General features: G+C 39.4%; 1 protein-coding gene across 2 annotated transcripts in view; it reads right to left on the reverse strand.

Moving 5' to 3' along the window:
• Window positions 1-26,295, reverse strand: part of RSF1 (remodeling and spacing factor 1) — a 160,280-nt gene that overhangs the window by 80,886 nt on the left and 53,099 nt on the right. For both annotated transcript variants that reach the window (XM_058446643.1, XM_032167000.2), the window contains exons 2-3: window positions 19,459-19,550; window positions 1,543-1,635 (exon numbers count right to left, since the gene is read on the reverse strand). In XM_058446643.1, coding sequence (XP_058302626.1) covers window positions 1,543-1,635; window positions 19,459-19,550 — 185 coding nt within the window. The remainder of the gene's footprint in view (window positions 1-1,542; window positions 1,636-19,458; window positions 19,551-26,295) is intronic.

The following is a 26,295-nucleotide window of genomic DNA, read 5'->3' on the forward strand; positions in this document are numbered from 1 at the left end:
CTTTTGGATTTTTTTTTTAACATGTTGGTTATTCAGGAGTCATGGTATAAAACTTTCAATAATTCTCTCTTCCAGGTTTTAGGTGAACATTATTCTTAAAGGACTATCTGTTTTTGAAAGCCTGAGACATACGCAGTTTTCAAGGAAGGTAGATTTTCACTGATGGCTGGCTCTGGAGAATTCTCTTAATAAAAAGATATTCACATACTAGATTGCAAGAACTAACTAACTTTTTGTTATGTATTTTGTATATGATTAGGGTATAAGTCAGATTTCTTCCTGAGTATCTCTGCCCGGGCAGACAACACATTAAGTTACTTCCTATTATAGCCCTTATGCCTTTGCCTATGTCAGCTATCCCAATGGTCTCTAAACATTTTTGATCAAGCATCCTTACTACTAAAAAAATTTGTAACACACCCTGAAAAGTTATATTTGTATTATATCCATTTTCTTATGTATTTACATAATAAATACATAATATACACACTAATATATAATATACGTAATACGAAAGTATTACATACATTTCAGTAGCATCCCCCTAACCTAGAGGTCAGTAGGTATACTAAAGTATTACATACATTATAGGAATGCACAAAAAGGTATTTCAAAAATTGGGATTAATAAAAGTTATGAGTATAACTTCTGTAACTTTGACTCGCAAGGAATCACCCTAATTACCCCCTTGGGACCACAAGCTGGTCTAGAGACAGATGAACCTGCATGATTTTACACCCTGAAATCTGAGCTTACTACAATGTTTGGTTTTCTGAGACAGGTATCTTTTGGATCTTGAAGACTTCTGTGTAGGCTCCAACAGCAATCAACATCTAGCAGCAAAATAACGCCTACTCTATAGTCTTATCTAGCTCCAAAATAGTAATATGTATACTGACATTATATTTTAAGGTTCATCATAAAATCTTGAGGTCTTTTGAATAAGAAGCCTACTTATAAAACACTATAAATTTTAGAAGTAGCAAAAACTTCATTAATGTTTTCACAAAGAATATTTTTTCTCCTCTACGATGCTGCCACTTTGCTACTAATTAGGGCCAACAGTAGGAAGTGGGCAGAAAAAGAAAGGAAAACTCAAACTTGTAAAAAAGCCTACTTTGAGATGACCCATTTAAATCAAGTTAGTTTGGTTATGTGAGGGTTTTATTAAGTACGAAATGACATGCTCCTAGTCATCCAGAAAACAGTATCAAATTGCTAATTTAGTAAATCAGTAGAAAATTATCCACAGTTTACAGTATATAGTAATGATTGTGAAGGTTGAAAACAATGAATAAAACTAATTTGGAGCAACTGCTTGCCCATGTTATTACTGTCCCTACAAGAAGAGATAATTAAACCTAGATATATTTATGCATCAAAAAAACAGCACTTTAAAGAATAGATTGTCACCAAAAAATAGACTCCATTGTCCTCTTCTGCTAATAATAATGTCTACTTTTTGTTTATCTTCTAATTTAACCAGGAGTCAAAAGTTAAATTTTAAATTAAAATAACTGTAACAAATAATAGATTTATTACCTTTAAGAGTGCTAGTTTGCATTCAACACTCATTTCAAGATAGCCCTTCTTCTCCATCTCCCATGCCCAGGTACTGTTAAACTCTTGGCATATCTGTCAGATAAAGTTAATATCTTAATACATGAAAGCAATTTTTATTTATGTTGGTAGGCTTGTACAACTATGCTGTTATTGTTAATACATGTTTATGAAGGAAAGAGGTTACACTAAATAGTCCAATCCAACTGCACCCTAAAATGCATACTACTTAAAATGATAAAAAATATTTACTATTGTTTGATAATCGAATTTAAGGTAAGAACGGATCTCTGTAGCTCTCCCCTCTGCTATCAAGAACTTTATACATACTTTATAGACACATTTTCCCACATGAGAGTAATTGTTTGATTCCATCTCTCCAAGTGGCTGGAAGTTCCTTTAGGGCAATGACAAAAATTTATTCATCTTTTTGCCTAGGACAGAATTAGTTCAAAAAACATGCCAAATTGTACACATACTTTTAACCACGCCTCTCTTGAACTCATTGTTCTACTATTTAGGAGTAAAGTTAAAATTCCATTCTTGGCATATGAAAACTTATGTCACTTGGCTTTAAGATAAATGTCTAGGCTTCTCTTGCTACACAAGCATTTCAGGCAAACCAGAGCCACTGTAACAGACCAAAGAAAGAAGATCTGAATAACCACTGCACTTCAAAGCCAGTGCAAGAAACTTTCTCTCATGTCAGCAGCATCACCCTAATCTAGAGGTCAGAGGAAGCCAGTAAGGGAGGTTAACACAGTGAAATGCAAATGGGTTCTATGACCTCTGTGAGCTAGTTTTTTCAGCAATAAAACTGGAACAGTAATAATATTATCTTAAAGGCCAAAGAGCAGGCATAAAATGATACAAAATGCCAGCAATTTCACGTATTTCTTGCAATTCAAGGAGCAAAGAGCATAATGAGGGCCAAAGGAGAAGAACCAACACAAGGCAAGAGATTAACCTGGAGTACAGGGAATGGGGTAGACAGGAGAAAAACAAGCCAGCTCTCTCAGGTGGGTTACCCTTTTCCTAGCCTGCACTAGTGTCATAGTGTCATCTCTTTTCATCGATTTGTGTAATAAAATAATAGAAGATTAGTATTAATATAGAAAAAGAATACAAAACAAGCAGTACAGCCAGGAACAATATAATAGAGGATCTTTTTTTTTTGGAGATAGGTCTCACTGTGTCACCCAGGGTAGAGTACAGGGACACAATCACAGCTCACTGCAACCTTGACCCCCTGGGCTCAGGTGATCCTCCCACCTCAGCCTCCCGAGGGGCTGGGGCTATAGCCGTGTGCCACCATACCTGGCTGATTTTTGTACTTTTTGTAGAGACAGGGTTTCTTCATGTTGCCAAGATGGACAATGGACAGTCTTAAAAGACTCACTGGAAGCATGAGTTTCCCATTCCCTAGAATATATTACTTCCTCTGGCTGACAGTGTTGCGTTTTTTAGAGAGAAAAAAAAGGATATACAGAAAAAGGGAAAAATAGAAATATTACATGAGGAAGACCCTAAAGTGATTATATCAAAAGCTAAAATGTCAGAATCTGAATAGATATTTTACCACAATGAGAAAGATAATAATAAATGTTGGTGGAGGATATGGAAAAATTTGAATGCTCACAGGTTGTTAGTGGGAATGTAAAATGGTGCAGTTGCCTTGGAAAACAGCTTGGCAGTTCCTAAAATGTTAATATTTAGCTACCATATGACTTAGCCATTACACTCCTAAGTATTTACACAAGAAAGAGGAAAACATACGTCCACACAAAAACTTGTATACAAATGTTCCTAGCAGTATTATTCACAATGGCCAAAAGGTGGAAGCAACCCAAATGTCCACTAACAGGTGAATGGATAAACTGTGGTACACCACACAATGGAATTTAATGTAGCCATAAAAAGAAATGAGGTAATAATATACTACAGCATGGATGAGGCTTGAAAACATGTTAAGTGAAAGAAATCAGACACAAAAGGCCACATATTGCATGATTCCATGTATATGAAATGTCCAGAATAGTCAAATCCATACAGATAAAAGTAGATTAGCAGTTCCCAGTGGGTAGGGGAAGGAAGGAATGGGAAGTGACTGCTGATGGGTAGGCAATTTCTTTTCAGAGTAATAAAAGTGTTCTCAAATTAAGATAATGATGATGGTTATATATTCCCTGTAAATATGTTAATAAACACTACATTGTTTAAACGGTACATTTTCTGGTATGTGAATATCTCAAATTTAAAAAAAAGAAAGAGAGACAATCAACAATGCAGAGTCCAGCTATGACCTGAATGAAGCATTTATTGAGTGCTCGGTTGAGTACCAAGTCTCTAGAAGAAGATAACGTTGGCTGACTATCCCAGAGGCTAATGGCGAGTATGGGGGAAGCTCATCTTTAGTATCTGAGAGGTGAAAAACGACATAGCTCCAAAGTTTGGCCAACAAACCAGATATGGAAGCACAGCCAATGGCTCATGGTGTCACAGATTCCAAAAACAACAACTACTGATTAGCATCTATGTGTAAAAGGGGAGGATAAAAAAAGAGAAATGGATATAAAGATGATAAAAATCCTTTGCCCCACGCTGCTTAACTTAAATTTACTGACCTTTATTTATAGCATTTAGGGTACATTTGTTTTGCAGATTTCAAAGATAAATTTACTACTCATTTTGTATTTCTGAGACAGAGTCTCACTCTGTCGCCCAGGCTGGAGTGCAGTGGTGCGATCTCGGCTCACTGCAACCTCCGCCTCCCGGGTTCAAGCGATTCTCCTGCCTCAGCCTTCCGAGTAGCTGAGACTACAGGCGCCCGCCACCATGCCCGGCTAATTTTTGTATTTTTGGTAGAGACGAGGTTTCACCATATTGGCCAGGCTGGTCTCGAACTCCTGACCTTGCGATTCGCCTGGCTTGGCATCCCAAAGTGCTGAGATTACAGGTGTGAGCCACACGCCTGGCCCATTTTGTATTTCTTTAAGGGCAATTTAGACATACTGCTGTGCCATTTGATGTTAAAAAAAAAAAAATCCACTAATTAGCTATGCACAAAACAGCCATAACCTACTGTTACCACAAAATGAACACTGCAAATAAAACTTGCAAATAAAAAGATTATTCAAAAAGACATCTAAATAATTCTTATGCAAAACTATTTAATCTACACCCAGAGTAAGCAAAATTTTTCTCAAGGCCCCAACAAGAAATAATTTAGGCACTGTGGGCAATAGGGTCTCTCTTATATATCTATTCAGAACTACTATCATGGTGCAAAATCAGCCATAGAATATACATAAATGAACAGGCATTGCTGTATTCCTGTAACACTTTGTTTATGGATAATGCAATTTGAATTTAATATAATTTTTACATATCACCAAATATTATTCTTCTTTTGGGTTTTTCTCCCAATCATCTAAATATGTAAAAACCATTCTTAGCTTTTTGAGACAGGTACCAGGCAAGATGTGGCTCATGAGCTATAATCTGCCTAGGGAGCCAGAAATCAGCTGTGTCTATCAGAGACTGTCAATAACAGTGAATTCTTGGGTCCTAGAAGCAACCAGATCCTAATTACACTGGTAATTCCTATTAATTCCCCATGCTCCAACTTGTTTCTGACCAAGAAGCATTATAATTATAACCTGGTTTTACATGCAATTTCTCTTGAGGGAGAGAATGTTCTAATATCTAAAACATGAACAATTTGACATAACATTCATACCTATTATCACCATAAATCATTATTCTATAATACTTGTTCTGTGTTTGATTATCTATAAATCTAGCTGATAGGTCAGGTCTCATTGCGTTCTCCTGCATGGTGCCTGAGGGACAACCATTCTTCTGACAACGCCAGAATCAATGTTTGGTGCCTGCAAAGGTGAAAGTCAAATATGTGGCCAGGGAGGCATCCTGGCCACCAGTCTACTGCCATTCCAATAGCCCTTGCATCTTTTCCTCCTAATCTCTACATACAGGTAAACAAAGTGGAAGATGAGGATGAAAAATGTTGGGCACAGGAAAGGAAGGGAGCTTTTTTAAAGGTTCCGTATCAGCTCAATATATATAGGAAAGGTGACTTCACATGCCTACAGAGCAAATACATAGACTTTATCTCAGTGGGATCATTTATTTATCTTGGATTTATATAAACAATCAAAGTACCAATAATTCTTTCGGATAACTCATAAGAAATTTAAAAAGAGGGTGTGAAATGGCTTCTAAGAGCCTAAGATCTCACCCCTGGGGGGAGCTAGCCCCCCTTAAGTTCCAGTCTGGAAAAACCCAAGGCTCTCAAAGGAATTTACTTCTGATTCCAGCCAACATCTGAAGACAGGTCCCAGACCTCCTCTTCCCATTTATTAAACAAATTTAAAATTGTAAATCCTTCTTCTGTCCCCTTGAGATGCATATGTATCTCCTAAGACCCAGAATATCTTTCTGAAGGACCTGAAGGCCATTCCTTTGAAATGTAAGCAACAGACAGGGCCTTAGTCTACCAGTCTCTGTGAGCGGGCGGACACCTAATTTCCATTAATGCTAGTTAGAAGACAGAAATGACATAATCACAGAAAGTCAACAACGCTCTTAGCTTCTTTTTAAATTTTTCACTTCCACAACTTGACTAAAGCTCCCCCATTCCTCCCACTCCTCTCCCTATTCCCTCTTTCTCCTTTATAAACACCCAGTCACCTCTGCACAAATTCGAACACAGCACAGCTCCTTCCTGTACTGTGATAGTTACTGAATAAAATCTGTCTTTATCAGCTTTAACTACTGTCAGGCTTTATCTTTGACAAGAGGAATCCTTGGAGATCATTTAGATCCAAATCCTTATTTTACAATTGAGAAACGTAAAGTTGAAAGAGATTCACTTAACCAGTGACTCCACAAATATTACTATGTGCAGACTATACGGCAGTAAGTAGTCTAGGAGCTCAGATACCGTGGTGAAAAAGACAACCCATTGAAACTGATATAGGAGATAGAAATTATTTCGGCAGATAGTGAGGGCAAGAGTCCTCAGCAGAACTTCCCTTCTAACAAAAAGCAGCCCAAGAAGTTATTTATTTTCTAATAAAGAGCAGCCCAAGAAGTTATTTATTTTTCTAACAAAGAGCAGCCTGAAAAATCGAGCTGCAAACATAAATATGGAAGATGAAAGCTTGCAAGGGGGAATGCTGGCAGCTGTGCCAATAGAAAAGGGCTACCTGGGGGCCAGGCATGTCCACCATGGAAACTCCTTCCCTTTTTTGTTAGCACGTGTACGGAAGGGAAAAGAAATGGGGAACATGGCACAGCTCAGGCTGAAAACTCGCCTGCATAATAAAAGACTAAGGTGGGGGATGCCAGAGATTCGCTCCTATGCGAATGGCGCACCTATTCTTAGCTGTTTTTTCATGCCCGATGTAGATCAGACACCACCTCCCCACCAATTCATCTATAAAACCCCTTGCATTTCACCGTGGAATGGCAACCCATTTTTCTGGGACCCCTCTCTGTAGCTGAGAGCTATTCTCTCTTTTGCCTATTAAACTTCCACTCTTAACCTCACTCTCTGTGTATCTGAGTCCTTGATGTCCCTGGCTGTGAGACAATAAACCTTGGAAGTCGCCCCAGACGAGGTCGCAAACTGTCAGAGGCATCTGAACCAGAGCAGCTTCATCTTGAATAGGGGCTGAGAAACATAAGACTGAGACCTACTGGGCTGCATTCCCAGGAGGTTAAAGCATTCTAAGTCACAGGATGAGATAGGAAGTCGGCACAAGACAAAGGTCATAAAGACCTTGCTGATGCAACAGGTTGCAGTAAAGAAGCCGCCCCAAACCCCCCAAAACCAAGATGGCCACAAGAATGACCTATGGTTGTCCTCACTGCTACACTCCCACCAGCACCAAAACAGTTTACAAATGCGAGGGCAACACCAGGAACCATTTTTACCCTATATGGTCTAAAATTTTAGACCATTTTACCCTATATGGTCTAAACAGGAGAGGCATGAATAATCCACCCCTTGTTTAGCATATAATCAAGAAATAACCATAAAAACGGGCAAGCAGCAGCCCTGCTCTGCCTATGGAGTAGCCATTCTTTTATTTATTTCTTAATAAATTTGCTTTCATTTTACCTTATGGATTTGCCTCGAATTCTTTCTTGTGCAAGCTCCAAGAACACTCTGTCTTGGGGTCTGGATTGGGACCTCTTTCTGATAACAAAATTGCCTTTGCAAAAATTACACTAGTGAAAAAATTATGACAATGGGGGAGATCTAATCTAGCCAACTCCCATCTTGCCTTTAATCTGCCCTTAATTATTCCTGGGCTTAAACTTTGGGAGACATTTAGTTTACAATTTAAATGACAATGGCCCTTCTCCAAAACTCAACTGCCTTTGTAAAGCTAATGAGACACCACTAGGCTAGGAGGATAGAGGAGAGTGAACTGGCTTAGGTGTGCAAACTTGTCCAATGCGTGGCCCACACACCAGGACGGTTTTAAATGCGGCCCAATACAAATTTGTAAACTTTCTTAAAACATGAAAATTTTTGTGATTTTTAAAAGCATATCAGCTATCATTCATGTTAGTGTATTTTATGTGTGCCCCAAGGTAACTCCTCTTCTTCCAATGTGGCCCAGAGAAGCCAAAAGATTGGACTCCCCTGGTAGAGGTAAAGGATTGCCAGCCATTATTCAGAAGGTAACAAGACAAGCAACTTCTCCAATTATTCCTGCAGATAACATCACTATTGTACAACCTAAGATTGGCCTTTTGAGAGGTCTTTCCAGGTTTGTTGCATGTCTGATGACCAGTGGCTCCACCTGAACCTGGCAACCTGTGGCCCCATCTAGCAATGGCCAAATATGCAGGAAGACCATTTCTCTTGCACCGCCAACCAATAAGCAGTAAGCACCCATTGCCTAGCCACCGAACCCCTTCCCCTAAACTGTGTTTGAAAAACCCTAGCCCCCAAATGCTAGAGGAGACTAATTTGAATAATAATTATGACTTTGGTCTTCCCTTTAGATGGTTCTATCTTGGTAAAACTCTTCCACTATTGCAATTCAGCTGCTCTACATGGGCAGGGGGCATTGATTGGGTAGTTCTACCATCATGATGGAGGTTATATCCTATGAGGCAGTCAAACAGGAAAACTAGTAAGAAAATATCAAGCACTAAAAATGATATGCTGAAAATAAAAAAGAGTAATGTGATACAGAAAGTTTGAGTACTACTCTGGATTGGGTGCTTACTGACGGCCTCATTAAAAAGTTGACATTTGAGACTGGGGTAGGTGACTCATGCCTGTAATCCCAGCACTTTGGGAGGCTGAGGTAGGAGGATCACTTGAACCCAGGAGTTTGAGACCAGCCTGGGTAATGTAGGGAGACTCTGTGTCTACTAAAAATTTTAAAAATTAGGGTTTGGTGTGTGGTGATTCACTTCTGTAATCCCAGCACACTGAGAGACCAAGGCAGGAGGATCGCTTGAGCCTAGGAGTTTGAGACCAGCCTGGGCAACATGGCAAAACCCTGTCTCTACAAAAAATTAGCCAGGTATGGTGGTGCAGGCCTGTAGTCCCAGCTAAGGTTGTGGGGTGACGGTGAGGGGGTGGCGCTGAGGCAGAAGCCAGGGAGATGGTGGTTGCAGTGAGCTGAGATCACACCACTGCACTCCAGTCTAGGTGACAGTGAGACCCTGTGTCCAAAAAAAAAAAAAAAAAAAAAACCAATAAAACTAAAACTAACAAAATAACAAAATTAGCCAGGCATGATGGCTCATGTGCGTAGTCCCAGCCTGGTATGGCGGTACACATCTATCATCCTAGCTACTAGGGAGGCTGAGGCAGGAGGATTGCTTGAGCCCAGGAAGTCAAGGTTGCAGTGATCCGAGATCTTGCCACTGCACTCCAGCCTGGGTGACACAGTGAGACCCTGTCTCAAAAAAGAAAAAAGACCAGTGTAAATTAACTAGACTAAGGAGGAAAGTGGCAAAAGATATGGTAAAATAGGTAACCAAAGGCCAAATTATGTAGGTTAGGGTAAGGAATTAAGATTCTATTTCAAATATGATGGGATACCACTAAAGGATTTTAAATAAGGGGAAAATAGTATGATCTGATTTATGCTTCATTTGAAATCATGGCTGCTGTGTAGAAAATGGATTGCAGAGGGGCAAGAAGGGAAAACTAGGAAACCAACCTGAAGGCCAATGGTGGCATGCATTATGAGGGTAGTGGGGATCAGAGAGAAGTAAGCTGTGGTTTGGAGGTAGAATTATCAGGACAGCTGATGGAACAGATGTGGAGGGTGAGTGGAAAGAAAAATCAAGGGTGACCCCTGGATTTATCAAGGTTCCCTGGCTTGAACAAACAGGAAAAATGCTTTTAACTAAGGTATTAAAACTGGGAGAAGGAAGTTAATGAGAGATTTGTTTGTATATAAAGATGATGGTATGTATTAGGCATCTAAGAAGTGTGTTGCTGAAAGTCATTCAGAGATCTTCTGACTGGGTCACATTGTCTTTACTCAAACCTTTCAAATCTGAATCAAGATTTTTTTTTTTTTTTGAGATGGAGTCTTGCTCTGTTGCCCAGGCTGGAGTGCCATGGAGTGATCTCGGCTCACTGCAACCTCTGCCCCCCAGGTTCAAGCAATTCTTCTGCCTCAGCCTCCCGAGTAGCTGGGACTACAGGTATGCGCCACCATGCCCAGCTAATTTTTGTATTTTTAGTAGAGACGGGGTTTCACCATATTGGCCAGGCTGGTCTCGAACTCCTGACCTCATGATCCGCCTGCCTTGGCCTCCCAAAGTGCTGGGATTACAGGTGTGAAGAAGAACTTAATAGCTGAGCTCTTGGAAGTGAAGAGATGCATCTTACTCATATTCATATCCCTTGACAAACTTTGAGACAAAGAGCAAGTACAAAACAAACATGATGAGTATATGAAAGACATACAAAGGTATTGTTTTTATCTTAAATAAAAACAATTATCTTAACTAGCAATAATTTCTTTAGGTAACACAACACATCCTAAAGAAACTTTTCAGGCCAGGCGTGGTGGCTCACGCCTGTAATCCCAGCACTTTGGGAGTGCAAGGCGGACAGATCACCTGAGGTTGGAAGTTCGAGACCAGCCTGACCAACACGGAGAAATCCCATCTCGGCTAAAAATACAAAATTAGCTGGGTGTGGTGGCACATGCCTGTAATCCCCAGCTACTAGGGAGGCTGAGGCAGGAGAGTCCCTTGAACCCAGGAGGCAGAGGTTGCAGTGAGCCGAGATCACGCCATTGCACTCCAGGTTGGGCAACAAGAGCAAAACTCTGTCTCAAAAAAAAAAAAAAAAAAGAAAACTTTCAATTCTTACTAGAATAATAACATTTTTTTGCATATTTACTATGTGCCAAATACTATTCTAAGTACTTTAAAATATTAACTCAGTAAATTCTCATAACAACCTTTTCAGTAATTCCACAAACATTTACTATGTGCAGACTATGTGGCCGGAACTAGTCAAATGCTTGGATACCATGGTGAAGAAGACAACCTGTCATCATGGAGGTAGTAAAATGGGTAAACTAGTAAGAAAATATCAAGCAGTGAAAATGCTACACTGAAAATAAAATAATAACATGATAAAGAAAATTCTCTAACAACCCTTAGATTGAAAGTAATGTTAACCTCAGGAGGAAAGTAAGGCAAAGTGGGTATGTGCTTTACTTAAAGAATGAGAGAAACAGCAATTGCAATAATTATTCTGGAAGACTGAAACATTTACAGAACAGAGCTACAAGACATACCCCACTTTAAATATTGGAAGGGCAAAGATGGATTAAAAGACAGTCTCTGCTGCAAGAATTTCAGAATCCAGAGAGGAAGTAACAATCGTAAACAAATAATCATCAGGGGAAAAGTAGTCAGTGAGTTATTTACAAAGTGAGTAACTGACATAGCTATGAAGTACTATGAAAACAGGCAGGAAACACTAACTCAAGCCAAGGGATGAAGGGAGGCCAAGGAAACTTTTCTTCAGGTGGTGACATCTGTGCTAGGACCAGAAGGATGAATGAGGTTTTAATGGATAAGGAGGTAAAGCTCATTTCAGAAAGAAAAAAACTATGTTTTTTTAAGGAGAGATGTGAATGATTATGGCATGTTCTGTCAAGGTGGAGTTGAATACAGTTCTTTATGCTAGAGCCCTAGCATAAAGGCTAGCATAAAGCCCTGGCATAAAGATTTTTGGGATTGGCAATGGACAGAGACAAGACCATGAAGGAAGATAGTGAGCAGGTCTATGAAAGTGGGTCATGGCTAGTAAATATGGTGACCCAATGAGGCTCTGGAGGCACTAATAGCAAACAGTCCTGAGGCCAAGCATGGTGGCTCACACCTGTAATCCCAGCACTTTGGGAGGCCAAGACGGGTAGATCACAAGGTCAGGAGATCGAGACCATCCTGGCCAACATGGTGAAACCCCGTCTCTACTAAAAATACAAAAATTGGCTGGGCGAGGTGGCGCATGCCTGTAATCCCAGCTACTTGGGAGGCCGAGGCAGGAGAATCGCTTGAACCTGGGAAGCGGAGGTTGCAGTGAGCCGAGACTGTGCCACTGCACTCCAACCTGGCGACAGAGTGAAACTCCGTCTCAAAAAAAGAAGAAAAAAAAGAAAACAGTCCTGTTGGCACTGCAGGACAGATAGGAGCACAGATTCTGATGTCAAGGAGAACAACTAAAGCCTGTTGTAATAATTCAAAGGAAAGGTAATGAAGCTTGAGCTATGCTGTGGCAGAGGATATTCAAGAGAAGTCAGATTCAGGTTAAGCGTGGTGGCTCATGCTTGTAATCCCAGCACTCTGGGAGGCTGGGAGATCACTTGAGCTCAGGAGTTCAAGATCAGCCTGGACAACATAGTGAGACACTGTCTCCAAAATAAAAAATTAAAAAAATTAGCCAGGTGTGGTAGCATAAGTCTGTAGTTCCGGCTACTGGGGAGGCTGAAGTAAGTGGAAGGATCACTGAGCCCAGGGGATCAAGGCTGCAGTGAACTGTGATTGCGCCACTGCACTCTAGACTGGGCAACAGAGGGAGATCCAGTCTCAAAAAAAAAAAAAAAAAAAGAAAGTAGATTCAGATTGTACATGTATCTTAGGAAAGCAATAACAAGTCTACATGGTTTTACCACTCACAAAAGAACTTTCACATACTCCATTTTTAAGTGGATGTCCAGTAAAACCACAAGATTTCTGAAAAAAGTCCAATTCATCTTTCTTTTATATTATACATAAGATTTCTTTTCAATGCAACATCCATCCATCTGTTGATGAACACGGGTTGTTTCTACCTTTTGGCTACAGTGAATAATGCTGCAATAAACACTGGCATACAAAGATCTGTTTGAGTCCCTGCTCTGGAGTAATTATATATGTAGAAGTGGAATTGCTAGGTCGCATGGCAATTCTGATGAGCTTTATGAGGAAATGCCAAACTCCTTTCCATAGCAGCTGTACCATATTACACTCTCACAAAGCATTTAGGAGAGTTCCAATTTCTCCACAAATTCACCACACTTACTTTCCTTTTTTAAAAAAATAGCCATCCTGTTAGGTGTAAAGTGGTATTTTATGGTTTTGAATCACATTTCCCCAAGGACAAATGATGATGAACTTCTTCTCATGTGCTTTTTGATCTTTGTGTATCTTCTTTGAAGAAATGTCTATTAAAAATTTTGCCAATTGGGTTGTCTTCATCATGTTGAGTTTTAGGAGCTCCTTATATTTATTCCAAATATTAAATGCTTATCAGTTATATGATTTGCAGTATGTGCAATTTGCAATATAACTTCTTCCATTCTGTAGGCTGTCTTTTCACTTTCTTCATAATGTCCTTTGATGTACAAATGTTTTAAAATTTGACAAAGTCTAACTAATCTATTTTTTATATTGTTGCTCAGTCTTCTGGTTTTCTATCTAAGAATCCATTGCCAGATCCAAGGTCATGAAGATTTCCCTTTATTTTTTTCTAAGAGTTTCACAGATTTAGCCCTTATATTTAGGTTGTTGATCCATTTTCAGTGAATTTTTCTATATGATATGAAATAGTGTATCCTGGCCGGGCGGGGTGGCTCACGCTTGTAATCCCAGCACTTTGGGAGGCCGAGGCGGGTGGATCACGAGGTCAGGAGATCGAGACCACAGTGAAACCCCGTCTCTACTAAAAATACAAAAAATCAGCCGGGCGTGGTGGCGGGCGCCTGTAGTCCCAGCTACTCGGAGAGGCTGAGGCAGGAGAATGGCGTGAACCCGGGAGGTGGAGCTTACAGTGAGCCGAGATTGCGCCACTGCACTCCAGCCTGGGCGACAGAGTGAGACTCTGTCTCAAAAAAAAAAAAAAAAAAAAAAGAAATAGTGTATCCATTTTGCAAGTTGTCACAGTTCAACAAATAAGTATTTTATACTATAGGCAACAGTCAAAAGATATTTTAAAAATACCACAAACCAGGTGCAGTGGCTCACACCTGTAATCCCAACACTTTGGGAGGCCACGGCAGGAGGATCACTTGAGCCCAGGAGTTTGAGACCAGCCTGGGCAATGTGGCGAGATGCCATCTCTATAAAAAATATTAGCTTGGCATTGTGAAAGTTATATGAAAATGCTAAGGCCGGGCACACTGGCTCACACCTGTAATCCCAGCATTTTGGGAGGCCAAGGCAGGCGATCACAAGGTCAAGAGATCTCTCGAGACCATCCTGCCCAACATGGTGAAACCCCGTCACTACTAAAAATACAAAAATTAGCCGGGCGTGGTGGCATGCGCCTGTAATCCCAACTACTCAGGAGGCTGAGGCAGGAGAATCGCTTAAATCCAAGAGGTAGAGGTTGCAGTGAGCCCAGATTGTGCCACTGCACTCACTCCAGCCTGGCGAAAAAGCAAGACTCCATCTCAAAAAGAAAAAAAAGAAAAAGAAAATCCTTTGCAATATATAAAGCATTAAGCATTCATGCTCTGCTATCAGACAAACCTGTGTTCAATCCTTGCTTCACCATCTGGTGTCTGTGTGACTCTGGGAGTAATTTACCATTCTATGATGCAGGTTGTGGTGAGAATTAAATGGTGATGCATGTTAAAAAAAAAAAAAAGAAAAAGCATAGCACTGAGTTTATAATAAGCTGTCAAATATTATCTATTATCATTATTATTAAAAAGCTACAAAGCAACTGGAAACCTCATAAATTGCTGTGAGTACAACATAAATTGCTATGGTACAGCCGCTATGGAAAACAGTTTGGCAGTTCCTTAAAAAGTTAAACACAGAATTACCATATGACCCAACAATTCTACTCCTAGTTATATACAGGAGAGAAATGAAAATACGTGTTCACAGAAAAACTTGTACACAAATGTCCATAGCAGCATTATTCCTAATAAACAACAAAGTAGGAAACAAGTAAATGTCCATCAACTGATGATGGATACATAAAAGATGCTATTATCCATATAATGGATTAGTATTTGGCAATAAAAAGGAATGAGATGATACGTGATACAATGTACATAAACCTGGAAATCATTATACTAAGTGAAAGAAAATACAAAAGACCACATATTTTATGATTCCATTTATAAGAAATGTCCAGAGTAGGCAAATCCATACAGATGGATACAGGGGAAAAGGTGGGGGTGTGACTGATACTGATCGATAACAGATACAAGGCTTCTTACTGAGATGTTAGAAAAGTTCTGGAATTAGTGGTTATGTTTGCACAACATAGTGAATATACTAAAAACCAATGAACTGTACATTTCAAAATGGTGAATTTTATCTTATGTGAATTGTATCTCAATAAAAAATAAAAACACAAAATACTAACAATGCAAATAAAAATTAAGAGTATTAATCTTAATTTACTTTTGAGAAATACAACAGTAAAGGAACATCTAGTTCTTGTCAAAATACAACCTAATTATCAAATGACAAAAGGCAACCTTTATGATTTGCTAACAGATGACAATGGGCCTTCCTGAAATTGCTGTTTAGATCAAGGCCATCTAATGCCAAATTTATTCATTTTCAAAGGATTTCTAAACCTAATACTAGGTACTTTACTTTCAGGGTACATCATATGAATACGGTCATTTCCTGTTGAGGGGTAGAAAAACACCCCAGAAAAGACACATTAGGTTATTTATTTATTTATTTTTTGAAACGGAGTCTCACTCTGTCACCAGGGTGGAGTGCAGTGGCGTGATCTCGGCTCACTGCGATCTTGGCTCACAGCGATCTCGGCTCACTGTGATCTTGGCTCACTGCAACCTCCGCCTCCCTGCAACTTCCATCTCCCAGATTCAAGTGATTCTCCTGCCTCAGCCTCCCGAGTAGCTGGGATTACAGGTGCGTGCCACCACGCCCAGCTAATTTTTTTTGTATTTTTAGTAGGTATGCAGTTTCACCACGTTGGTCAGGATGGTCTCAATCTCCTGACCTTGTGATCCGCCAGCCCTGGCCTCCCAAAGTGCTGGGATTACAGGCGTGAGCCACCGCGCCTGGCCACATTAGGTTATTTTCTACTTAATGACATCATCTTTCAAGTACTCAGCCCCCTGAAATACTTTCTGCTTATTCTAAGATTCATATTTGCTTTCATTTTTTAACATTTATTTGAAACACTTACATTCGATGTTACAGTATTTCTTTTTTTTTTTTTTAACTCCTATTTACTTAGAAATTATTCTGAGGCTAAAAGAAAGCAAGTGCAATTTCTTTTAAGGGATAATTTATTAATAATTGGTTATCTCACTAGTTTTAAAGGTCTTCACATGGCTGTCTTCAGGAAAGAGGCAGGGCAGTAGGAAGTAGAGGTGCAGGTACTAAATTTGTGAAGGCATGTGAAGGCAAATTGTTATTTAGCATAGTGGTATTCATTATCCATGGTCAAGGTGTCTGAAATTGGTCATTAATCAATCATTAACAACCACAGAAAATAGGGGAATTTCATGGAAGCGTAAGGGTTCACTGGCAGAGAATTTCTTTATGACTTGCCAAGTAAAAGGAATGTGAAGAATAAGGCCAAGGCCCATCCAACAAAGCAAGAGTTAACAGGTCCTAGCAGAACTGCTAGTTTAAATTTCCATTCGGTGATTTTTTTTTTTTTTTGAGACAGGGTCTCACTCTGTCGCCCAGGCTGGAGTGCAGTGGCACGATCTTGGCTCACTGCAGCCTCAACCTCCTGGGCTAGCTGAAGCAAGACTTTTACCTCAGCCTCTTGCACAGCTGGGACTACAGGCACGCACCACCACACCCAGCTATTTTTTGTATTATTTTCTTTTCTTTTTTTTTTTTGTGGAGATGGGATTTTGCCATGTTGCCAAGGTTGGTCTCGAACTCCTGAGCTCAAGCAATCTACCTGCCTCAGCCTCCCAAAGTGCTAGTATTACACATGTGAGCCACTGTGCCCAGCTGGGTTTCTTTATTTTTAGAAGGGTAATTCCGCTGTAAAAGTAAAAAGTCATCCGCCTAGATTTTTGAGGTCCTGTCTACTATGGATGAATGTATGTTAGCAAACGCAAGATACAGCACAATAGCAAATGAATGCCCTTGGTTAAGCTCAGTTCCTAGACATCTCTCTCTTTCTCTCTATCAATTATCAATAGTTGTTGATTTTACCTTCCAAATAGCTCTTACATCCACCCTCTCCTTTCCATCCCTAGTGCCAAAACCTTAATTCAGATCTCCTTATTGCTCAGTTGGATTATCACAGTAACCCTGAACACATGACTGTTAGGCCTCCACTCACTGTCATTTTCTCAAGGTACTTTCTATTACAGTAGGGCTAAGCTACTGGTTATTTCCTAACAAAATTTCTGCTCATTCTATAGGTCTTAGTTCAGCTGTCTTAGGGAATTACTAACAAGAGATGACAGATAGATGCCAATGCTGACTGATTTGTGTAATAATGTAGTCTGCTAAGTCTAGGCTTAGCAGGAAAGGCTTAGGTTGGTAATGTCTGCTATGAGCGAAGCAACAAGGCCTAGCAGATGCCAGACACTTGCTCTGGATTTAAAAAGAATTTTATATTAATTATATTCCATTTACTTCAAAAGGAAAAGAAACAGCTTTCAGTAATACATATGTACAATGATGCCAGATGAGAGCGCCATAAGAGCCATGTAACAGGGAAGGTAAAAATTCCATCAGAAAACTAGCTAACGATTATAACTAAGAAATAAATATACCAAAGTTAAGCTTACCGGCAGTCAAGGGAAAGAAAACTAAAATTGTCTCAGTGATTAACTGATCCATCTAATACTGATGCATGAAAGATTAAAAGAAGCCACCGGGCACGGTGGATCACGCCAGTAATCCCAGTTCTTTGGGAGGCCAAGGTGGGTGGATCATGAGGTCAGGAGTTCGAGACTAGCCTGGCCAATATGGTGAAACCCTGTCTCTACTAATAATACAAAAAAAATTAGCCAGGCGTGGTGGCACGCACCTGTAGTCCCAGCTACTCAGGAGGCTGAAACAAGAGAATTGCTTGAACCCAGGAGGTGGAGGTTGCAGTGAGCCGAGACAGCACCACTGCACTCTAGCCTGGGTGACAGAGTGAGACTCTGTCTTTAAAAAAAAAAAAAAAAAAAAAAAAAAAGATTAAAAGAAGCCTTCAAGAAACTTACAGTATACACAATAGACAAATGTGAGGAACATTTCATCAGTGGTATTTTAAAGTACTGGATTCACCAAGTCCTGGATTTGAATGCTGGCTCTGTCATTTTTAGCAATGTGAGACCAGACAAGTTACTCTATTTAGTTTCTCAAAATCAATTTCCTTGTGAGTAAAATGAGGATAATCAGTATTTTAAAGTTGAGATAATGCAAAGGAAGCACCAAACAGCGCCTGGTACATAATGAACATTCAATATAAAACCATATGACAGTTTCTAAAACAGGGTTAAACATAAATCCATGAAAGAACATCTTCCTGAGAGAAGGACTCAACAAGACAGTACTACCTGAGCTGAGACCTAAAGGACAAATAAGTTGGCTAGGGAAACAAACTGATGGGAAGGTATTCCAGGCAGAAGATACCATATATGCAAAAATTCTGAGGAACGAAAAAGATGGCATGTTTCTGCATCAGTGGTCCTCAACCTTTCTGGCATCAGGGACCAGTTTTGCGGAAGATAATTTGTCCACAGACTGGGGGTGGTGGGTTGGGAGGGAGATGGTTTTGGGATGATCCAAATGCATTACATTTGAATCAACTAGATGGTCCCCATCTGGAAGTGATGGGAGATAGTGACGGATCATCAGACAGTAGATTCTCAAAAGGAGTGCACAACCTAGATCCTTCGCATGCGCAGTTCACAATAGGGTTCGCACTCCTATGAGAATCTATGCCGCAGCTGATCTCATAGGAAGCGGAGCTCAGATGGTAAGGAGAGGAATGGGGAGGACCACTATCGGTCTGTGGCCCAGGGGTTGGGGACTCCTGTTCTATATAATAGAGTCTAGGGGAACCACTAAATAAGTCTATGCATACTATGTGAACTAAAGCAAAAATGACAACATCCCTGAGCCTTATCAGTTTCTTACTTGATGTGATCAGGGTGATTTTAAGAATTAAATGAGAAAAGACATGAAAAGTCCTGAACAGAGTGTTAGGCACAAAAGAGATATATCTAACACTTGTGAAATCTAACTTCAGGATTCAAGATTGTTACTAACTAGTAGCAAAAGAAGAGACCTGTAGTCATGTGGATTTTGGAGCTGTAGTCTTACTTTTGGTAAACTAATTAAAATTTATGTGTATTATAAAACATCATATCAATTTATGATAGAGTAATATTTCAGTAATAGAGCAGGAAATTTACAAATACTAGTTACCTTGATCAAATATTTTTCCCATCTGTCTGCAGTAACAGATTTGCCAATCTTCCTCATCAGCTTCAAATGGAGCTCCACCAATTCTTTTGGTACTTAAAAGAAAGAAAAAAAAAATATTCTTAGCCAACAAAATAAAACAATTGTAAACATTTAAGATAATAAAAAAAAAATCTTCTCCAACCCTGGATACTTTCTCAAAACAGACAGTGTTGATAGTAGCTAACTTTTAGACCTCTGAATCAAAAAAGCCTAAACTACAGCAAGAAATGACCAAAAACCACTTTCTTAAAGATAAGCAAGAATATTTACATTTTCTTTCAAAACACCATCAAATAAGAGTAAAACCTAATATAAAGTATGAACTTTGATGATAATTATATGTCAATGTAGGTTCATCAATTATAAGAAATGTACCACTATTGTGGGAGCCAATAGTACAGAAGTTGTATGAGTATGGGGACAGGGATATATGGGAACTCTCCGTACTTGCTGCTTAATTTTTCTGTGAACCTAAAATTGCTCTTAAAAAATAGTTTGTTAAAAAAAAAAAAAAAGTAAAAGCACTTAACTATACAACTAAAGTTTGTATTCTGTTTATCTCCAATAACAAATACTTGGTTCCTTTACTGAGATTTCAAAGACATACATTCATAGAATTAGAAAGGAACCAAGAAGTATGAATTCCAAGTTGACAGACATGACAGAAATTAAACTAATGGTTTCCAAACTGTTTTGGAAAACTCTTCCAATCTATCCCTTGTCTGATGTGTTAAACTTCTCTGTAGCATTTCTATGAATCTTTGCTTGACGAGCTTCATGGACAAAAAAATTACTTACCTTCCACAGCACTTAGTTCTGTTTTCTGGATAGTTGTAATTTCCAGAAAGTTACCCTTACTCTCAGTCAAAATCTGCCCTCTGACAACTTCCTCTCCTGATTCTGGCTCTTATTCTCTAGTTTTAAAGACAGTACTTTTAATCCCTCTTCTGTTGGAACCTTCAAATATTTGAGGACTGCCATATCTTCCCTCAGATTCTCTGCTTTGACTGTAAACAATCGGAGTTCCTCTAAATATTATTTAGGCATGGTCTGATTGTATTTAATTACATTAATTAGACCAGAGGGACACATACGGCTGTCAAAGTAAGCATTTTTCTTTTTTCTTTTGAAACAGTATCTCACTGTTTTTGCCCAGGCTGGAGTGCCGTGGCACAATCTTGGCTCACTGCATCTCTGCCTCCTGGGTTCAAGCAATTCTCCTGCCTCAGCCTCCCAAGTAGCTGGAATTACAGGTGCCCACCACTACTCCTGGCTAGTTTTTGTATTTTTAGTAGAAACAGGGTTTCACCATGTTGGCCAGGCTTGTCTGGAACTCCTGATCTCAGGCGATCTGCCTGCCTTGGCCTCCTAAAATGCTGGGATTACAGGCATGACCCACTGCACCAGGCCTAAAATGAGCATTTCTCAAATCCCAAACACCACTAGTAACCTAAGAGAAATTATAGTATACTACCTAAAAAGATCCCATACTCAAACATATTGGCAAAATGCTGGATCAAAAAAAAAAGTTTTTTTTTTTTTTTTTTTTCTTTAAACCACAGGACCATTGTCTTTATCATTCGCCCTTATGTGCATTGTGAATATCCAAAATAGGTATATAATCTGCAGCATTCTCTAACATATTTGATCCACTATCTTGTAGGATACAAACACTCTGAGGGACAGGTTGGGAAATGATGACCTAATATTTTCCAGTCATTCTTTCATTCTCTACTAAGGCTCCTTCCGAATTTGAAACAACACTTTGAAATATAAAAACATTCACCCATTCAACTACTTTCAGTGGGTCAACTACTAGTAAGAAAGAAACAGTCCCTCTGTCCTTAATGAGCCTACTTGAGTGAATCTTCATAGCAGGTAGAGTGGTGGGTTGGGGGTGGGAGTGGGGAAGAGTGTTCAAAGACAAGTAAATAGACAAATCTACTAAGATGCGAAGTATGGGGGGTTAAGGGTGGAATGGAGAAAAGGAGGGAAAGGGCATTGCTTGCACAAAAACAACAGATGCAAATAGCCAAAAAACCAAAAAGAACATGGAACTGGAGGAATGGACATAGATAATTATACCCTAATGAGGCCAGGCTCAGAAGTTTAGATTTTATGTAAAAGTTTAAGCAGGAGAGTCTGCTGCATTTTAGAAGACCTTGATGACTGAATTGGAGGAAGACAGATTTTTAAATATTAACAAAAGAAGTTTTTATTTGCTTTTTTGTTTTAGGAGGTGGGGTGCAGGGCCGAAGCTAGATATAAATTCAGGAAAACCTCAATCCAGAAGATAGGAGTAGCCTAAACTAAGGTAGAGGTCGTACAGAGAGAAGTGGACAGATCTGAGAAATGTTTAGGAAACAAAATTATTAAAACTTAGTGATTGACTTGTTGTGCAGTGATAAAAGATCTGGGCTGGATTCTCAGCTGCCCCACCTATATAAGGAGACAATGGTTCTGGTCGAGTCCTTTAAACAATGAAGCTCAATTTCTCCATTAAAAAAGGCTGTGTTGGCTATCTCATGGAATTTTGAAACTGTATAGCGTTGTATAAATATAAAACACTTTTATTTCTCTTGTTTTTTAAAACGAAAGTCACTTTCTTCAATTTCTCCTTTTCCCCAAACACAGAAGTCTTGATGTTCTCCCTTCCCACATCTTAAACCTGCCTCCTATTTCCTCCTTTCCCTAGGACATTACTATACCTTCTCGCATCAGAAAAACAGCGATGGACAGTCTCCTCCAATCAAACCAATCTTCCAAAAACACTGCTTTCATATCACTTCCCAGTTGGCAAGTATTTTTTATGGCTCCTAAATACCTACATAAACCCAGCCAATTTCTTACCCTAGCCTCAGAGTCCCAATATTCAGTCTCATCCTAACTCTGCAATTCTTCTCTCTTACTTCCTGCACTGAAATCCTTGATTCGAATAATTTTGCCAGTTAATGGTCCACTAAGCTTACTCAGCCCATTACCTATGTGGGCTTTATTAAAGAGTTATTTATTGTTTTCTGCCCACTTGAATCATATTTATCTTTCAATGTCTAGGCAATACAAGTCCCAAAAGTCTCTGTGATAGATTTCTAGTACCAGCAACCTTCTTGTCCCTGGAATACCCACTGTATTCATACTGTCTGTATCACTCATTAGGCAGTTGGCTAAAACCTCTGCACCAGTGTTTTACACATGTCCCCCACCAGTGTTCTATGCTACACAGAATCATGAAAGATTTTGATACAACTGGTACTATTTTTTAAAAGCCAATACAAGACAAAAATAAAAGTGAATAAATATGTTTTCATCCCATTTTACAAATCTACTCATTGTTGATTTACGCATGTACAAATAGATTATGTATTACTTGATTTATAAGAGTACTGGCTCTTCTACAGTCAGCACTGTGCAACAGAAATGTAAGGTGAGTCACGTAATTTCAAATTTTCTAGTAAAATATTATATAAAGTAAAAAGAGGTTAAAATTAATTTTAATAATATATTTTATTTAATGCCCTTTATCCAAAATTATATCAACATATAATCAGCATTTTTTTTTTTGAGACAGAGTCTCGCTCTGTCACCCAGGCTGGAGTGCAGTGGCGTGATCTTGGCTCACTGCAACCTCTGCCTCCCGGGTTCAAGCGATTCTCCTGCCTCAGCCTCCTGAGTAACTGGGATTACAGGCATGTGCCACCACACCTGGCTAATTTTTATATTTTTAGTAAAGACGGGGTTTCACCATGTTCGTCAGGCTGGTCACGAACTCCTGACCTCATGATCTCCCGCCTCGGTCTCCCAAAGTGCTGGGATTACAGGCGTTGAGCCACTGCGCCCGGCCAATCACTATTTTTAAAGTATTACTTTCTTTTGTACTAAGTAAAAGATTTTACTTTTCAGACTATTTAAAATACATTGTGCATTTCACACTGACAGCACATCTCAATTCAAACGAGCTATATTTCAAGTGCTCAAGAGCCACATGTGGCTAGTGGCTACTGTACTAGACAGCACTGCATAGTGTAGACCTAGTATGCTTGAAATTAAAATTTATAACCCACTAAACATACCAACTGAATTAATATTTTGTTACAAATAGAACTGACAAGCTGATAATCTTTAAGCACACTAGTATAATCTGTCAACTGATAAGAAACAGGCTACAGGAAAATTGATCAACATTATAGTTTATTAAACATTAAAATCACCATACATTTTATTCTTTAAAACGGCACTGTCTATTAAATAGATTGTTCCAGGATGATCGAAATGTTCTATATCTACACTTTTCAGTGCAGTAGCCATCAACCACATGTGTCTACTGAGAAGCTGAAATTTGGCTAATGAAACTAAGGAACTCAATTCTTAATTTTATTTATTTTTAAATTATCTTAAATTTTAATAAACACGTAGTAAGTTGCTATGGCTTTGGACAGCTGTAAAGTATCAATCATACATATATTTTTTTGAGACGGAGTCTTGCTCTGTCGCCCAGGCTGGAGTGCAGTGGCATGATCTCAGCTCACTAGAACCTCCAGCTCCTGGGTTCAAATGATTCTCCTGCCTCAGCCTCCCAAGAAGCTGGGACTACAGGCACATACCACCACACCTTGGCCTCCCAAAATGCTGGGATTACAGGTGTGAGCCACTGCGCCCAGCCATCAATCATATTTTTTAAATACATGATCATTTTCTGAAACACTGACAAGCTCTAAATTCATTTATCACCTGTAAGATTTCTAAAATAGTTTCATTTCCAGAAGATAATTATTAACTTCCTTCTAAAGATTTATTAACCACTTCAAGTCAATCCAAAAAATAATTTTTGTCCCAATTGAACTGAAATATCCTCTAACTTGTCACATGATAAATTTCATAAAATAACCTTTAACAAACCCCCTTCTTTCACAGGGCCTCAGGAGGTGAAAGACTCTGAAGGAGAAAGAAACAGTCAGGGGCTATGTGAATTCATGAAGGGCTGCCAACATGATGTAGGTATGAAGTAGCAGAAAAGTGGTAGAATCCCAGACTATATTACTGATACAATTACTCAAAGATGTTTTATATTTTGACATTTTTCTAAGCATCTTTCTAGCACCATGTCTTTAAAATGTCACTGCTCCTGCAATTCTATTGTGTTACTTACAATTTTACTTTTTTGAATGGTAGAAATGTACAGCACCTCATAATGGCTAAACACATAATTCTTATTCTTCAATAAAGTCTTCTACTTAAATTTAGTTTAAGCTTATAGGCAGAGATACAGTTATGGAAACAGCTGACTTTATCTAGGCCATCGATAAAAGAACATTTATTTCAGACACAGGGATTCAAAGACAAGCTTACAATAAGCTTTTACTTACTACCAGTGTTTAGAAACTGTTGGGGGAGCAGTTTTAGAATAATGAGACTGATCCCACAGGTCACCTGATCCTTGAAATCACTGTCATGTATTCATACACCTTATCTTCAAAGAGTTCATTTAATCAATCATCCTAGTTTTCTGAAAAGCAAAGAAACAGCTCAAGACTATGAACTGTAACTTAGACGATCATCTAAAAAGGTATAGTACAGAGAAGCTGGGTGCAGTGGCTCATGCCTGTAATCCCAGCACTTTGGGAGGCCAAGGCGGGTGGATCACGAGGGTCAGAAGATCGAGACCACCCTGGCTAACACGGTAAAACCCCATCTCTACTAAAAATACAAAAAATTAGCTGAGTGTGGTGGCATGCACCTGTAGTCCCAGCTACTCGGGAGGCTGAGAATTGCTTGAACCTGGGAGGCGGAGGATGCAGTGAGCCCAGATCGTGCCACTGCACTCCAGCCTAGGTGACAGAGTGAGACTCCGTCTCAAAAAACAAAACAAAACAAAACAAAAGTATAGCACAGATATTCCAGCTAAGTATATGCTCACCTCATTACCATTGTGGAAAAAAATAAATCCAAAAATAACTGTTATACAGGCAGATAAACCAAGGGGTATCTGCTGTTCCAATTTAGTTTTCTGAGTTCCATTGAGAATCATACTGTTGTTCCCACATACATAAAGAAACACACCAAACATGGCTCAGATTATTTCAGAACCAAAAACTAGAAAATTTTATCTGCTACAAAGAAAGTAATCAGCATACTACAAATATCAGCATGGCTTGAGGTGGTGATAAGACCAGCAATCCAGAAAGAAGGACAGTATTAACAGAAATGAAACCCTGTACAACTGCAGCACCCTGTGAAACCACCTTTCCTGAAGAAGGATTCCTTATGGAGAGACAAGGCCTCTATAAGATGAAGTGAGTAACCCACACAGCAGTCAGTCTTTTTTTTTTTTTTGGAACAGAGTCTCCCTCTGTCGCCCAGGCTGGAGTGCAGTGGCGCGATCTCAGCTCACTGCAAGCTCCGCCTCCCAGGTTCACGCCATTCTCCTGCCTCAGCCTCGCGAGTAGCTGGGACTACAGGCGTGCACCACCTATGCCCGGCTAATTTTTTTTGTATTTTAGTAGAGATGAGGTTTCACTGTGTTAGCCAGGATGGTCTCGATCTCCTGACTTTGTGATCCACCCGCCTTAGCCTCTCAAAGTACTGGGATTACAGGAGTGAGCCACTGCGCCCGGCTGCAGTCAGTCTTTAAAGAGATACTCTGCTTATACTTATAACCACCATCCTGGTAGAGGGAATTTGTAGTACTTGAGGCAATGGCTTCTAGTACCAGATGTCTCCGGCTCCAATCAGATGACCCCATTTCCTCTCTTTCTAACTCAATTTAATGATCATAGAGAGGAATAAGGGGGGAAGAAGGAA

This window comes from Hylobates moloch, unplaced genomic scaffold (assembly GCF_009828535.3).
Source record: "Hylobates moloch isolate HMO894 unplaced genomic scaffold, HMol_V3 SCAFFOLD_11, whole genome shotgun sequence".
In the NCBI taxonomy this organism is placed as follows: Eukaryota; Metazoa; Chordata; class Mammalia; order Primates; family Hylobatidae; genus Hylobates; species Hylobates moloch.